Here is a 16,644-nt window from a genome sequence, read left to right on the forward strand (position 1 = left end):
ATGCCTAAAGAGGAAATCAGTTGTGGAATGATCAATGTCAAGTCAACTGCCTTAGCCTTATGTGCCACAATAAATGTAGCCAGAGAATTAATGCTGCTTACTGAGCTACATTTCCATGTTTAATGTCCAGTTTCCATATCAGACTGTTTGGACCATAAAGGCAGGCTCCACGTGTCTTGTTCTCTTGTTCATTGCTATAATTTTAGCATGGGACCTGTGCAATAAACATGTGTTGATCAAATAGTTAACCTAACACAATATAAAGCTGTCATACTACTGTGCACATGTATTTCTTTCTTACCATAAGTGGAATGTTCAGTATGTTTGGAAAACCTGACTTACAGAGACAGTACACAGCATTAAGACAGGACATCGACCTAAATTTATTACCCAATTTTAATGCAAGTACTCTCGCCCCCACTTACTGCTGACCCACTAAGGAAATGGCTGCCCTATCTTACAAAGATATGTAAAAAAAAAAATTAAATGTTTGTAGCAAGATTTTTCACATCCAGTCATGAGAAATCAAGTTCTTACCAGATTTTGATTTTAAAAGTTCTGCCTTTGTAAGTGCCGAACTATTTTAAATATCAACAGGTCCTACTCAGGGCTGTAATTCTCATATGAAATTAAAATAATGTTCTCACAAACTGGCAAGTAACTTCTTCGAGCAGGAGGAGCAACAGTTTTTTATTTTATTACAAATAAGCAGTTCACAGAAATTTAACGGGGAATGTGTATGTACTATTAAGCAGAACACAGAAAACATAAAGAAATAAGGTACCGGGACTTAAAATATTGTTTAAAATCCCATCAATTTTACCTTATGATAGTACGTACTCAATACAACTGAACTGAAAATAAACACTTTATGTGTTTGCAAAATGTATAATGCTGTAGTAGTAAAGTACAATTTCCAAATATGAAATTTTGTCTGTCAGATTTTTAAAAAGCCTTTAAAAACAGGATATGCACAAGCTTGCCCTGAGGGGAAAATAAGATGGAACAGAGATTACAAAATCTTTACATATTTTCCACAATAGCATTTTGAAATTGGAAAGAGCAAATAGTTGTGGAAAAAACTGAATGAACCAATTACTAAAAATTCAGTGCACTCATAACTACCTGATGGAAATTTTGAAGCACCTTTTCTCTTGCCTTCTTATATCATAATATGAAATGTATAAATCATATAGGCCTTGATCTTCAGAAACTTAAGAAAACTTCAAGTTATAAGCCAAACTATCATCAGAAAAAAGAAAAACTGGTATAAAATTTGCTACCATAAGGCCACTGTTTAAAGTTCTTTCATGTACAGACACTATACAATTCAGATACTTTTTTTTTGTTTTTATTACATAAGCAAAACTTTCAACATATAAACATCTGGATGTAACTCAGTTAAGTTCTCTATGAAACCATGCTCAGAGAAAAACACATCAACAAATAATGCCCCTGTAAGACTTTTTGCAAAAGAAACTGTAGTTAATACAACTTTTACATTGAATACTGTAATTTAAAAGCAATTGTTAAGTGTAAAAAAGTTGCAGCATTCTGCTACAGAAAAATAAAGTTATGTTATCAAGGAAATTACAGTATTAGTGCTTGAGTGCCAATTCTAACTTCTGATAAAAAGAGATGCTCCCGAATACCATCCTGTAGTGTCGTTTCCGTTTGTAACAATTCCAGATTAGACTGGGGTGGCAATGTTTGTATACCCCTATTGAGAGAAAACAAAAGAAATACAAACTTCAAAAGAAGAGTCAACTATAACATCTGAGCTAGTTTTTTTCACATTACAATTTCCAAGATGTTTTAATTTTTATACCACTTATAGCTTAGACCCCCACAAAGGTATGTGGAACCCCAAAGACGCAAAGTAACAACAGAACACAGCAAAGCAGATACCAAATGATAGGTCAGTAGGACAAAGGAAATATATGACACTCAATATGCTGGTATTAGTAAGTTGATGAAAAGGCATTCTGCTATTTGGGCGAGTTTCCCTGGGGATTGTTAAAAAAAAAAAAAAAAAAAAGTCAAGACTCAAAACTCTGCCCCTCAGGCACAGAGCCTGATGTGACATATACCCAGTCTCAAACTGGTATTTTATCTTTGTCAATATATGGTATATTTAATTCTAAAACAACACGGACTCTTCTGGCTTGGCTGATAGCAGAGAAAGCTATTGCTGGGGGCGGGGAAGCTTTCTTGCTTTTGGATGGTCATCTACAACATAAAAAGATGTAAGGCTTCCATAAACACAGGAAAAGGAATTCATAACAACAAGACTGTGATTAAAGAGAGTAATGGACATGGCTTCTATACTGTGATGCTATGCAAAATATGAAATTACCAACCACAAACTGGACGGAAGACCATGCAACTAATAAAAGTGCAAAAATGGTAAATGGCATGTTTTCCTGGGACATTTAAAATATTTATTAATACATATATCCTTACCTTTTACTAGGATCTTATATTATTAAAACTGAAAGAAATTTAAAAGTTGATTTATTTTTTGGCATTTACATTAGTATGGCAACATTTAATTCCAAACAAAAACAGTGCTGATAGAAAATTCTTACTCTTCTTTCTGTTTTGGTTAATTGGTGAAATGTTCAAAATACATGCATAGTTTTATTTTTGTCAACATCACTCCTTTAAATAGAGGTAGAATTCATCGTGTCCCATTTCTTAATTTTCTATAATACAAAAGTCATATACATTGATCTTCAAATAAAATATCTGTTGCCTACTAACAACTTTAAAAGGAAACTCTGACTATAATAATTCTTAAAATTTTTTTCAGCTGAAATATCTTGTTTATAAAAATGTACAATTATTCTGAATCACATTCATCCTTGATGTAGCTTCTTCTACACCCACACCATCTCTCAGCTTGATCCCTCCATTCTTCCAATTATGTGAACAGCTATTTTAAGCAGAATGCTGAACTAGAGATATGAGCACCATGCTCATCTAAGTTTTCCTAGGTCGACACTTGCTATCCCTGCAAATGCTCCCTTATTGGTCTCCCTCCATGTCATCTCGTCCCCAGAACCCTGCATACCCACTGCTCACCAAGCCATCATCCTCAACATCACTTTCTCCTCAGGCTAGCAAGATGTCCTACTATTACTACATCACATCCTCAATATTCTATCCAGCTTTCAAGGCCCTCTATAATTTGCACACTCCCATGTGTATCCAACTGTCTACACTCTACCATCATACATGGATCTTTGGCTGTAGCCCCTTCTATGCCCTGCTCTTGTCTATGACTCAGCTGACCTCCTCTGTAAGAGGAGAGAGTAAAAATCAAAGTGCTTAGCATACTTTCCCTGGCCATTCCTACATACTGATTTTTTCCTCCTCTCTTTAGGCATTTACCATCTGTGAAATTAAGCTCTTCAAAAATATGGTTGTGCGGAAGAGTTAATACAGCATATCTGACTGCTATCCTTCGAAAGGCTACTTACAAGGTTGGCTGTCAGCCAGGAACTTAGATTTTGGTAGGGTTCTCACCACTGATGAGTGTCTAAACTGTGCAAACAATATGGTCTATGCTGAACATCTGCTTTCCTTCTGAGAGTCTGGAATTCGGTATGTAACTGGCCGAGGTGCCTATGTGACCAGCCCTCAATGAAAACCCTGGGCACTGAGTCTCTAATGAGCTTTCCTGGTCGGCAACATTTCACATGTGTTACCACAGCTTGTTGCTGGGGGAATTTTTTTTTTAACGTTTATTTATTTTTGAGACAGAGAGAGACAGAGCATGAATGGGGGAGGGTCAGAGAGACGGAGACACAGAATCTGAAACAGGCTCCAGGCTCTGAGCTGTCAGCACAGAGCCTGACGCGGGGCTCGAACTCATGGACCGCGAGATCATGACATGAGCCGAAGTCGGCCGCCCCACCGACTGAGCCACCCAGGCGCCCCAAGTTGGGGGGGGGGGGGCGGGAATTAAGCACGTCCCATGTGACTCCACTGGGAGAGGACTCTTGGAAACTTGCACCTGATGTCTTCTGGACTTTGCCTGTGTGCCAGTTCCTTCTGCTGATGTGCTGTGCAGCCTTCCATTATAACACATCACAGCTGTGAGTGCCACCATATGCTGAGTCCTAGCAATCACAAAACCTGGGGCTGGTCTTGGGGACCCCTGACACAATGGCTACTACCATTCAGTAACTTTTTCTTTCTTTTAAGTTTATTTGAGAGAGAGCGTGTGTGCGCCAGAAGGGAAGGGGCAGAGAGACAGAGACAGAGACAGAGAGAGAGAGAGAGAGAGAGAGAAAGAGAGAGAAAATCCTAAGCAGGCTCCACATCATCACTGCAGAGCCCGACGTGGGACCCGAACCCAACTGTGAGATCATGACCTGAGTGGAAGTCAAGAGTCAGAAGCTCTGACTGATCCACCCAGGCACCGCTCATTCAATAACTTTTTAGAGCTATAGATGGATGCATGTGAGTGCGTGTATGTATATACGATTAGATTTGATTCTATTCCACAGGTGTTTTCTAAAGACAGACTAAATGAAAGGCAAAAGGGGAAGATACAAAGACCAATGAGGTACCCTCTGTCCTCAAGGAGCTGACCATCTACTTGGGGAAACAAGAAGGCAAACGGCAACAAGTGAGAGACGAAATGAAACAAGAGCTAGAGAGGTGGCTTTGGTAAGGCTTTACAGTGGGTCTTAAAAGGAAAGCAGGGTTTAATAAGAAAACGGTGGGGATCAGAAGGCTATTTCCAGGCAAGAGAACAGCAGGAGCAAAGATACAAATACATGAAAACATATTTTACGTTCCAAAAAGCAGAGGTTCCATGAAGAAATGTGGTTACAAAGGTAGCTTGTTAGGACTGAAGCCGGTGAACAAGTCTGGTCTCTTCTCTTGTAGGCAACAGAATCGTTGCAGAGTTTGCATAAGAGTGACATGATTCAGGCTGTGTCTTGGGAGAATAACTGTGCTAGTAGTGAAGGCACAGAATAAGCAAATTACAGCAGGCAAGGAAACAAGCTAGAGACTCCAAACATTCCAACGACAGATCAGGAATACATAAGAATGTAGCATATGTTAAAGGTGGCATTTTCAATCAGTGGGAAAAGGACAAATTATTTAATAAGTGGTATCAAAAAACTGACTATCCATTGGAAAAAAACAGATTCTAACCTCACACTGTATCATAAAAATAAATTCTAGAGGGAATAAATATTTATATGTTTTAAAAATTAACCAAAAAACCCCTTAAAGGAAACACCGTAAGGAATTTTTATAAGCATAAGTATGATATGAAATCTAGAAACCATATAAGCACAAACTCAAACAGACTCATGAACATTTACGAATTTTGTAATGTAAAAGCTACCACAAATAGCTGGCAAACGTAAAATAAATACCAGTAAAATGTATGACAGGTTAATATCCTCAGTAAATTAAGAGTTCTTACAAATCAATAAGAAAAAGTACCATTCCTCAACAGAAACACTGGCAAAGCATAGAAATAAGGAAGCTGAGGGAAGGCATTAATTGGTCAACAGACACCTAAAATATGCTCACATAATTAATAACCAAAGAAAGCCAAATGAGAACTATTTTCTGCTATTAGACTGACAATGGATAATAAAGACTGATAATGTGGAGCACCTGCTAGGGTGTAGTTAAATGGGCCCTTTCATGTACTTCTGGTCAGAGCATAAATGAGTAAAAAAGGTGGACTATGGCAAGGTACCAAAACGTCAATTTGCCCAGTAGCGTTACCAAAAATAAGAAAACCTGTAAGCTATACCAAAGTCATCAACAGAGGCTTGGTTAAGTAAGTCAGCAATTATCAAGCTAGGGTATACCTACCCTTAGGGACATATGAAGACTTTCCAAGGAGCATGTGGGTACAGATAGTTTGGGAAGAATTACTTTCTAGATCTTCAACTTCCCAATGTTCACTTTCCAAAATTAATCTACCTGCACAAGTGGTTAGGGCTGGTCCCTCACCCTCCACTTTATACAAGAAAGATACAAGTTCTCATCCTGAATCTTCCTACTTTGCATTACCTGGGGATCCCCCAAAACAGGGCAGTTGGAGATGTTGCTGATGGTGTCAAGAAAATGAACCCACCCTAACAGCTACTAATAAATAGCATACTTCTGCAAGTCACATGGCTTCCACTTCTTTGCCTTTGTTTAATAAAATTGAAGGAGGACAAAAGAACATTCAAAACAGTTTTTGATGACAGATCACTAGGTGATTTTTTTGGCCTATAATTCAGAGTGAGTCCAAAGAATCAAGTGGCATTGCTATAATAAAAGTCTTTTCATTCTCATCTATAGAATCATATTAACAAGGTTTCTCAGGACTTACATCAACAAAAAGAAAAAAGAGAGTTAGAATGGATACCTAAAACACTATGTTATTCTACTAGCAATAAGTAGTATTTATATATGAATACATGGGGGCGCCTAGGTGGCTCAGCCAGTTGAGCATCCAACTCTTGATTTCAGCTCAGGTCATGATCCCAGGGTCATGGGATCAAGCCCCATGTTGGGCTCAATGCTGAGCATGGAACCTGCTTAAGCTTCTCTCTCTCTTCCCCTCTGCCCCTCCTCCACTTACAGGCACTCTCTTGCTCTCTCTCTCTCTCTCTAAAATAAAAATAAATAAATAAAATATGAAGGATATCCAAATTCAAGGGAAAAAATGACTGATATAAAATTTCTCACATTAAAACAGGTGGTTTGCATATTTTAAAAAGTTAATTATGTTAGTTATCACATTTATGTGGTGTGCAGAGTCCATGGAAGAGCTTTAAAAGAACAAGGTAACAGTTTGCCCCAGGTCATGATCTCACAGTGCATGGGATCGAGCCCCGGGCTGGGCTCTATGCTGACAGTGTGGATTCTCTCTCTCTCCCTCTCTCTCTCCCTCTCTCTGCTCCTCCCCTGCTCATGTGTGCTCTCTCTCTCAAAATAAATAAGTAGACATAAAAAAATAAAATAAAATGAACAAAGTAATGAATGAATGACAGAAAGACTTGCAATGGCTGAAGCTGGAAGGGGAACCAGGAACCGTGTCTGGTTGGCTGGCTAGCTGTCAGAAGAAACCAGTGGTCTGGGGAGGAGAGTGAATTTGATTTTATTTTCAACAGTGCCACTGAGATATAAACCACACACCATACACTTCACCCATTTAACTGTACAATTCAATGGTTCTTTAGTATATTCACAGAGTTGTGCCACCATCAGTCACTACCATCAGTGTTAAGAGTATCTTCTCACCCGCAAAGACTCCCCATACCTGTTAGCAGGCACACACACATGCCTCCATTTTTCCTTAACCCCCCGGTCTCTGGCAACCACTAATCTACTTTCTCTATGGCTCAGCGTATTCTGAGTATCTCACGTAGATGGAATCACACAATATGAGGTCTTTTGTGACTGACTTCTGTCACTTAGCATCATGTTTTTAAGGGTCACCCATGCTGTAGTTTGTGCCAGTAAAAGTTTGATTTTGACCATGCTGAACTGGAGGTGCCCTCAAGAGGCACCTTGGAGGCAGCTGGACTTCTGGGGCTCTAGAGAGTGATGAGGGATAAAGTCATCACCAGAGGTAACAGCTGGAACCCTGGGAAGAGGTGAGGACAGTCAAGGCAAGTAGAAGGAATAAACAAAGAGAAGAAAGAATAGAATGCTAGAGAATGCTTATATTTTTTTAAGGATGCATAGAAGAAGGGAAACCACCAAATAAGACAAAGAAGTCATAGAGAGAGATAGTGAAACTGGAGGCTCCAGAGGTCACAAATGTCTGAGGGCGATGATGGCACACTTCAGGTCCAGGGACACAGTGGGTGTAGAACGGATTCTTGGTGATCTACCTGATCTTGGCTCCCATTCTGTCTTTGCACCCCATGACTTTCAAGGGTTTCTTCAACCCCAAGAGCCACAGATCCCAGTCTCTAACTTCCTTCTTGCAGCGTCTTTACAATCTCTCCCTTCTCCCTTTCCTATCCACGGACCGAGTGCTGGTAGGCACCTCGCTGACAGGCACCCCGAGGACTGCTAAAGAGGTCCAGGTCTCCCTGACTAAACACTCAACCGCTAGCATTTTTTTCAGAGGCAATGTTCTCAGAGGTGGCTTCATGAATTTTTACTACGTTCTCTGTCCTACTCCCCCAAGAATTTCTGAAAACTTTGTGATGAGCAGAGGATCTTTAAAGGGGGGCATTTGTGAATGGCTGTGAACAGACCAGCCTTACTCCAGGTGGTAACAGACATTCCTCCCACCCCCTCATCGTCTAGCCCAGGCACAGAATCTGAGAGAAAGGAGACACGATAAAAGACAATGTAGGTGCCAGAATGGGATTAATAATGATAAACACCAGATAAACTAGGAGGAAGCATTTCAGTTCTGTACTTCTTAATACTGCTTGGGAATCCTGCTATTTTGTAGGCAGCTGGGGAGCCACAATCAGTCTTGTGAAGTGGGACAAGAAGAAATATTAGGAGCACATCTAGGATCTCCCCCACTCCTTCCTGAGACCGTTTGGTGTTGGAGAGAGGAAGCACGTGAATGATGGCACAGTGACTGGACCGCACTACAGATGAGCACCACAAGACTTCCAAGTCAGGAATGATCGGCCCAGGCATTTCACCACGGCTAGGGAGGGAGCAGTCCAGACAAGGTCAGTCTGAACCTTCCTGGTGGACTGTCAGGCACGTATGGGTGTGTAGGTTCAGATCTGGTTTCAGGCTAGAGCAGCCCCAGGGCACCTAGATTAATTAACTGGTGATGAATCTTTAATTCATCTAGGTGGTGATCTAATAACAATAAAAAGAATGAATTCTCTTTTAGGGCAAAAAGCAAAAAAAAGTGGTGTACAGATGGTGCCCAGACTACGGCTTCTTTCCAGGACAGGACCTTCAAAGTTCCCTCCGAAGCAGAAGCTTGAGATGAAAAGTGATATAAGTGGTACCTCACATTCAGTAACTCCATTGGAGCAAAAGTGGCCCTAATCGAAGGGAAAGCGGAAGCAAGCAACACTGGAAAAAACTAAAGACTCCAAGCCTTCACACCTCTTTTCTTTCAGGGCATAAAGGTTGAGGGAAAATGAAGTAATTGGTCTCAGTCATCAGTTTACACACATGGAATGGGGTTTCAGAGCAGCACAATACTACTGGGACAGCCCAAAGGCCAGGTAAGCCTTAAGTGCCTTAGTTCAGACCGTGGCAGAAACAGAGAAGGTGCAATGCCTCATTCCTTATCCTAAAGGGTAGGAGAATGTGGAACTCAATTGTTAAGTAGGATGCTAATCGTATGGTATGTACCTCATTTCATGCCATACTTGGAGAGCTGGGCTGTTCAAACACAAATCTACAAAACAGCCTGTTTATGCCTCGCTTGTAGGTACTGACAGTAGCCAGAATGTAAAAGCCCATGTCAGAGCTACAATACAAAGACAAAGTAGCATCCAGAAGGACAGGCGTAAGAAAAAGAGCTGTAGACAGTGAATGTCACAAAATGCAGTGTGTTGGGACTGCTTCTAAAGCCCTCAGATGGCAGTGAAAGACAAAGGAAGGCAGGCCAGACCTGCACTGGATGTTACCTGTAACTGCTACATTTTAGAGGACATAAAACGCCTAGCCCCTAAAGACTAGAGACTCATAGCAGCTTGTGGCCTCCTCTAGGACACACTTCTTAGGTCCTCAGATGAAGGCTTGATGTCTGGTTTCTATTTGCTGTTAAGGGAGGCTGGTGGTCGATGTGGTCTGGAAGAACTGGGTGGTCAATAGGAAGTTGGCACGGTGAGGCTAAGAAAAGAATGACTAAACAGCACAAGTTCAATGAGCACATAGAAACTGCAGGCTGAGGCAGATGGTCAAGCCCTCAGGAGTCCCGAGTCATCTAAAAACTAGAGGTAAAAATGGAGTCAGAGGAAGCTAACAGAGAGCCAACAGAAAAGAACACACAACATGTACTCGAATCCCAACCTTGCAACTGAGGAAAAGGCTTGCCTCAACCTTCTTCCTTGAGTGGAAATCAATGACTTGCTTCCCCGTCAACAGCCAGGCTGCCATCTGTGAATGAGGACAAATGCCTAGAAGATCTGTTGCAAAGAAACTTGCCACACGAGTCAGGAAGAAAAGCAGCACCTCGGCCTAACAGTAGGGAAGCGTACAAGAGGGGAAATGTGTCCAGTTACACTCATGTTCTCAAGGAACAGATGGCTTTCATAACCTCAGTGACATCAAGAGTGACACGCATGGTGAAATGCGAAACTTCACCTAAGGTATCCAGTTGAAATCGGGGGGTGGGCGGTGAGAGAAGTTACAGAAAGTATTATAGTTAATGCTAAAGCTTAAAAAAACACAAACGGGGGGGGCGCCTGGGTGGCTCAGTTGGTTGAGCATCTGAATTTGGCTCAGGTCATGATCTCACGGCTCGTGAGTTCAAGCCCCGCGTCGGGCTCTGTGCTGACGGCTCAGAGCCTGGAGCCTGCTTCCGATTGTCTCCCTCTCTCTCTGCCCCTAACCCACTCGCATTGTCTTTCTCAAAAATAAATAAACATTAAAAAAAATTTGTTAAAATAAATAAATTAAAAAAGCCCACACAAACGGTTATCAATTCCGTTCTACTAGTCCATCTTCTGAAAAACAAGTTTTACTAACATCACTACGCAAGCTCAGGGTAAAGGCTTCACAAGTATGAATAATTAAGGAAACACTTATGGTTAGAAAATTCATAAAACCACCGTTGGACTACATGATAGCAACACTGGATACACATACATTTCTCAAAGAAAACACAGCCCCAAGTGAACAAAACTGAGTCAGAAAGTTGGCAAGCATGCCTCACTTAACTGATGTAATGTTATTGCTCTCATTTAAAATATCCAGAAGGTAACTTCATATCATTTTTATGCTGCATTTTGAAATATAAACATGACAAATTTAAGTAAAATCAATCCACACCTAAAAGAACAAAATTCAAATTATCGAGAAACTTTTTATTAACATTAAGAGTTAGCACATGTGGCGATGGTTGCCAGGCATTATGAATGCAATTACTGCCACCGAATTGTACACTTAAAAATGGTTAAAATGGCAAACTTTATATGCATTTTACCACAATAAGAAACACATGAATGGGGGGAGAAGGAGAGTTAGTATATTTTGCAATCGTGTGTCCTTTTCATACAGTCAGTTCAATATCCTTTGGTACTTAGATAATTCACATTGTAGAAGGCTAATACACCTGTTAAACGTTTTTTACCTGAATTTCCATTTCAAACATTAATCACACAACAGAAATTCCAAAGTAAAAAGCTCAAACAGCTGACATATTCACAGCATTTGGGGCATAACAGCAAAAAGCATTTTAACATTAGACAGTCTCACAACTCTATCACCATCACTCTTTGAACTTTTTCTTCAACTATCATGCAATAACATTTGTGAAATCTAGGTTGTAACTTAGGTCAAAATTAAACTAAAAAAAAAACATTTGATCTATTAAACATAGATGATTTAAGAGTTCAAAAGTCACTCTACATTTTTAAAAGATCATAATGCAACTAACCTTTTTCTTCCTCAGTAATTTTTCTCTGAATTTATTAGTGATAAATCCCCTTGGGCCAGCAAATCGTAAACGCTGATATTTAGCTTGAATGTATAAGCTCTTCTGTACTAGGCCTGATTTATAATGGGGCTGGAATCTGCCACCTCTAAAGTTGGTCTGTAAAGAAAAAAAAAAATTAAGTGTAAAAACTACAGCTTCCAAATCTATTAGTGTAAGAAATGGGGAAATGTCCGGTACTCTTGATTCTAGGCACCATGTATATTAAAAAGGAAGAGATTACTGATGGTAATAAAGTATGTTTACCTCAAACTAGCCTCCTAGTTTAGTTTATATAATGATTTTTTTTAATTTACATAAAAGCTATTTTTTTTTAATTTTTTTTCAACGTTTTTTATTTATTTTTGGGACAGAGAGAGACAGAGCATGAACGGGGGAGGGGCAGAGAGAGAGGGAGACACAGAATCGGAAACAGGCTCCAGGCTCCGAGCCATCAGCCCAGAGCCCGACGCGGGGCTCGAACTCACGGACTGCGAGATCGTGACCTGGCTGAAGTCGGACGCTTAACCGACTGCGCCACCCAGGCGCCCCAAAAGCAATTTTTAAAACTAAGTTAAAAGTTTTGAAATTCTTGGGGCATCTGGGTGGCTCAATTGGTTAAGTGTCCGACGACTTCGGCTCAGGTCATGATCTCACAGTTCGTGAGTTTGAGCCCCGGGTTGGGCTCTGTGCTGACTGCTCAGAGCCTGGCGCCTGCTTCGGATTCTGTGTCTTCCTCTCTCTCTGTCCCTCCCCCGACTCGCACTCTGTCTCTCTCTCAAAAATAAACAAACATAAAAAAATTGAAATTCTTGAAATTTATCATGTAAAAAAGTACCACTTTCAAAACCTTATCTAATGTGCTAAAGTTATCCTTCTGGGGGCACCTGGGTGGCTCAGTCAGTTAAGCGTCCAACTTCAGGTCAGGTCATAATCTCATGGTTCAAGGGTACAAGTCCCACATTGGGCTCTACACTGACAGTGCAGAGCCTGCTTGGGATTTTTTCTCCTTCTCTCTCTGCCTCTCTCTCTCTCTCTCTCTCTCTCTCTCTCTCTCTGTGACCAAATGAATAAATAAAAACTTTAAAAAAAAAAGCTTCTAGGGGTGTTTGGGTATCTCAGTTAAGCATCCAACTTTGGCTCAGGGCATAATCTCACAGTTCAAGGGTACAAGCCCCACACTGGGCTCTGTGCTGAGAGCTCAGAGCCTGGAGCCTGCTTCAGATTCTGTGTCTCCCTCTCTCTCTGGCCCTCCCTATCTCTTTCTCTCTCAAAAATAAACAAAACATTTAAAAAAGGCTTCTAAAATTATCCTTCTGATTTACAGTGTAATATATCAAATCCCCAATTGGGGGAGGACATTAAGTATCAACATCTATTTAAGAATCAAAAACTCTCTAGGGGCGCCTGGGGGGCTCAGTGGGTTGGGCGTCCAACTCTTGATTTTGGCTCGGGTCATGATCTCACGATTCATGTCAGGCTTGGTGCTGCTTGGGATTCTCTCTTCCTCTCTCTTCCCCTCTCCAGCTTTCTGTCTCTCTTTCTCTCTCTCTCTCTCTCTCTCTCTCTCTCTCTCTCTCTCACATCTCAAAATAAATAACTTTAAAGAAAAAAAAATAAAAAAACTCTCTTTATTCCTGTCAGTACCTTCAAAAGTCAATCTTTCTTTACCATAAAAATCCCATTACAGCAAATGTTTTCATGGTAAGAGTTTACACTGAAAAAGACCATTTCCTGATCTGCATACTGCCCAGTATTATAAGAGACATAAGAGGACAAGGAATATTTGTTTGATTTCCCTGTGGTGAATGTACAAATGGTATATTATAACAGAATAATTATCAAACCCAAATATAACCCTGTTTCCACAATTAATGAACAAATGGGTATGTTGTGCATAATGAAGCATAATAGTTTATTTAAAAAAGCATTTATGCCAGGCCTATTTTCCAATTATTTTCTTAAGCCTACAGAAAATTCAGGTAAAAAAGAATTATAATGAGACACAACTCTTTCATTAAAACTATCTGCACAAACTTAACATATAAGAGCTAATCTTGAAATTTACACTGTCCGTTTTTACATATCTAACAAAGTGATTACTATCTGGCTCTGAATTAGTCTAACTCCTGTAAAAAACAAATTTTCATGAAATGGTTCCTTTTCTTAGAAAGGACTACTTCTCTCTATTTTACTGTAAAGAATTATGAACTTCTAAACAATCATGTAACATTACACAGCTTTAAACGATTGGTCAAAAGGTTTTTATTGCATATATTTTGAAAAACATTTAAAAATAATTAACATTTAAGAATTTCCCTTAAGAAGAAAGGGTAACAGGAAATAGGCCTTGCAACAATCTTAGAAAAATACTACAATCAACTATATCTGACCAATGAGAAGAAAAACATGTAGGAAGCCTAGGAAGCACTCATACGGGACAGCCCAGTTATACTGCCTCGAAGTTAAACAGACATCACATTTTCAGGTGGTTTTATGGCTCATTAGTCAAGATACTAAAAGATGGTGTAAAACATGTTTACATATTCTATGGCCACTGCCATAGAATATTTTTGAAAAAACCTAATGTCACCTGTTTTTAGGTACATGAAACACTGGCTAAAAATGTTACCTACACAATGCTTTCAAATTGTGTTACTGCAAATGAAAACAATCTTTGGACGTCTAGAATTAGGCCTCTCAACAAGCCAGGCATTGAAAGAGGACCACTCATAACTACCTCCTAGTCTATGGTTTGGGGACAGTTTATACTACCTTTATGCTAATATTAACTTCCTCCGAATGAGCTAACCAGTCTATCAGGTCTGCCTGCTACTTTCACCAAAAAACCTAGATTATTTTCCTTTCTTTCAAGGGGGAGGGGAAAAGACGCTATAGAGTTAAAAATATTAATGATGTACCTATTACATAAGCAGGAAATTTAGTCAAAATGGATTTAAAAGCATGTCAACTTCTGAGAACAAGGAGAGAAATACAGCACTTCACACTATAATTCTTATTCCATATATCTGTGTGATGAGGTGTTTTGAATAATCAAACAATCACATTAGACATAGCTGTACAAATCATTAGAATGTGATGAAATAGGCTTGAACAAAGCTTGCTGGACCAGAATCTTTCTGAGATGATGCAGAAGGCCTCTGAGGGTTGTACACCTATGGGCAGGATTTTTCAGTCTGTGAACCTTGGAGAAGGTTCACAGAGCTATGCATTTACACCTTAGAGGTAAAGGGGCAGGCGTAAAGGGAAGGTCTTGAACCTTGTCTGCCTCCTCATCTAGAGCCACTTCATCTGTGTCTGTTTTATGCATTTGTGCTTTCCATATAATATTTGAAAAAGGATTCCACTGGTAAAAAAAAAAAAAATTGAAAATCAAGTTCCGAGGAAAAAGGTTACCATTAAACTGATTACAGTTAACTATAAATGTATGTCCAGGAATCTTAGTGTATAGTCACTATTTGAAATATCACAAAAGCAGCTTTTAATTTACTAACACTTAGAACATTATGTTCAAAGCATAAACCCAAAGCTAGAATTAAATGGAAAATAACACTTAATACCTTAAATGGTCTTCTAAAGCTTGTTGTGTTTTGACGGTTTCCCTCAGCTCCAAAGGGTTTGTGAGTAATGACGTCTTTTTCCTGCATGGTATAATTCTGCATGAAAAAAGCAGGAGTATGGGTTAATATACTTTAAAGTTTATTTTTAAAATTTCATCTTACCATTTAAAAAATACGAGTTTTGGGGGTGCCTGGGTGGCTCAATTGATTAAGTGTCCAACTCTTGACTTTTGTTCAGGTCATGATCTCAAGATTTGTAAGATGGAGGTCTGCATAGAGCTCTGTGCTGACAGCTTGGAACCTGCTTGGGGTGCTCTCTCGCTCTCTCTCTCTCTGTCCCTCCACTGCTCACTTTTTGTCTCTCTCTCAACAACAAAAAAAAAAGCATTAAAAAAAATTCAAGCTTTGGGCAGAGGACTTGAATGCACATTTTTCCAAAGAAGACATCCAGATGGCAAACAGACACATGAAATGATACCCAACATCACTCATCATTAGGGAAATGCAATTCAAAACTACAATGATCTATCATATCACACCTGTCAGACTGGCTAACATTAACAACACAAGAAACAACAAGTGTTGGCAAGGATATGGAGAAAAAGGAACCCTCGTGCACTGTTTGTGGGAACGTAAATTGGTGTAGTCACTGTGTAAAACAGTATGGAGATTCCTCCAAAAATGAAAAATAGAAATACCATATGATCTAGTGATTCCAACACTAGGTATTTACCCAAAGAAAATGAAAATACTAGTTCAAAAAGAGATACATGCACCCTAGTTTATTATAGCGTTATTTACAATAGCCAAGAGATGGAAGCAACCTAAGTGTCCATTGATAGGTGAGTGGATAAAGAAATGTGGTCTATATACGATGGAATATTACGTGGCCATAAAAAAGAATGAGATCTTGCCATATGTGACAACATGGATGGACTTAGAGGGTATGATAATAAGTGAAATGAGTCAGAGAGAGAGATAAATACCTTATGATTTCACTTATATGTGGAATATAAAAAAATGAATAAACAAAAAAAAGCAGAAAAAGACCCATGGAAACATAGAACAAACTGATGGCTGCTAGAGGAGAGGGGGTGAGGAGATAGGCAAAATGGATGAAAGGGAATGGGAGATACAGGCTTCCACTTATGGAATGAGTAAGTCACAGAGATGACTGTGCATAGGGAATATTGTCAATGGTATGCCAATAATGTTGTATGGGGACAGATGGTGGCTACACTTTTGAACATAGCATAACATACAGATTTGTTGAATTACTGTGTTGTCCACCTGAAACTAATTTAACACTATGTCAACATACTTTGATAAAAATATTTTTAAAAATTTTTAAATAAAAAACACGTTATTTAAATGAAGATTTAAAATATTTATTTATATTTGAGAGAGAGAGAAAGAAGGAGAGAGAGAGAGGGCACAAGCAGGGGAGGGGCAGAGGGA

General features: G+C 39.5%; 1 protein-coding gene across 9 annotated transcripts in view; it reads right to left on the reverse strand.

Annotated features, from left to right (window-relative positions):
* Window positions 1-658: 658 nt before the first annotated feature.
* The window catches only part of BCLAF3 (BCLAF1 and THRAP3 family member 3), a 57,036-nt gene continuing 41,050 nt past the window's right edge, over window positions 659-16,644 (reverse strand). For 8 of the 9 annotated variants that reach the window (XM_040468322.1, XM_040468325.1, XM_040468326.1 and 5 more), the window contains 3 exons: window positions 15,187-15,282; window positions 11,570-11,725; window positions 659-1,720 (listed from right to left, as the gene is read on the reverse strand). In XM_040468322.1, the coding sequence (XP_040324256.1) occupies window positions 1,691-1,720; window positions 11,570-11,725; window positions 15,187-15,282 (282 nt within the window). In that variant the 3' untranslated portion in view covers window positions 659-1,690. Of the gene's footprint in view, window positions 1,721-2,463; window positions 2,492-11,569; window positions 11,726-15,186; window positions 15,283-16,644 lie in introns of all 9 variants that reach the window. The other variant, XM_040468324.1, reaches the window with a different exon arrangement.

The sequence above is a fragment of the Herpailurus yagouaroundi genome, unplaced genomic scaffold, assembly GCF_014898765.1.
Source record: "Herpailurus yagouaroundi ecotype Mexico unplaced genomic scaffold, PumYag 67690, whole genome shotgun sequence".
In the NCBI taxonomy this organism is placed as follows: domain Eukaryota; kingdom Metazoa; phylum Chordata; class Mammalia; order Carnivora; family Felidae; genus Herpailurus; species Herpailurus yagouaroundi.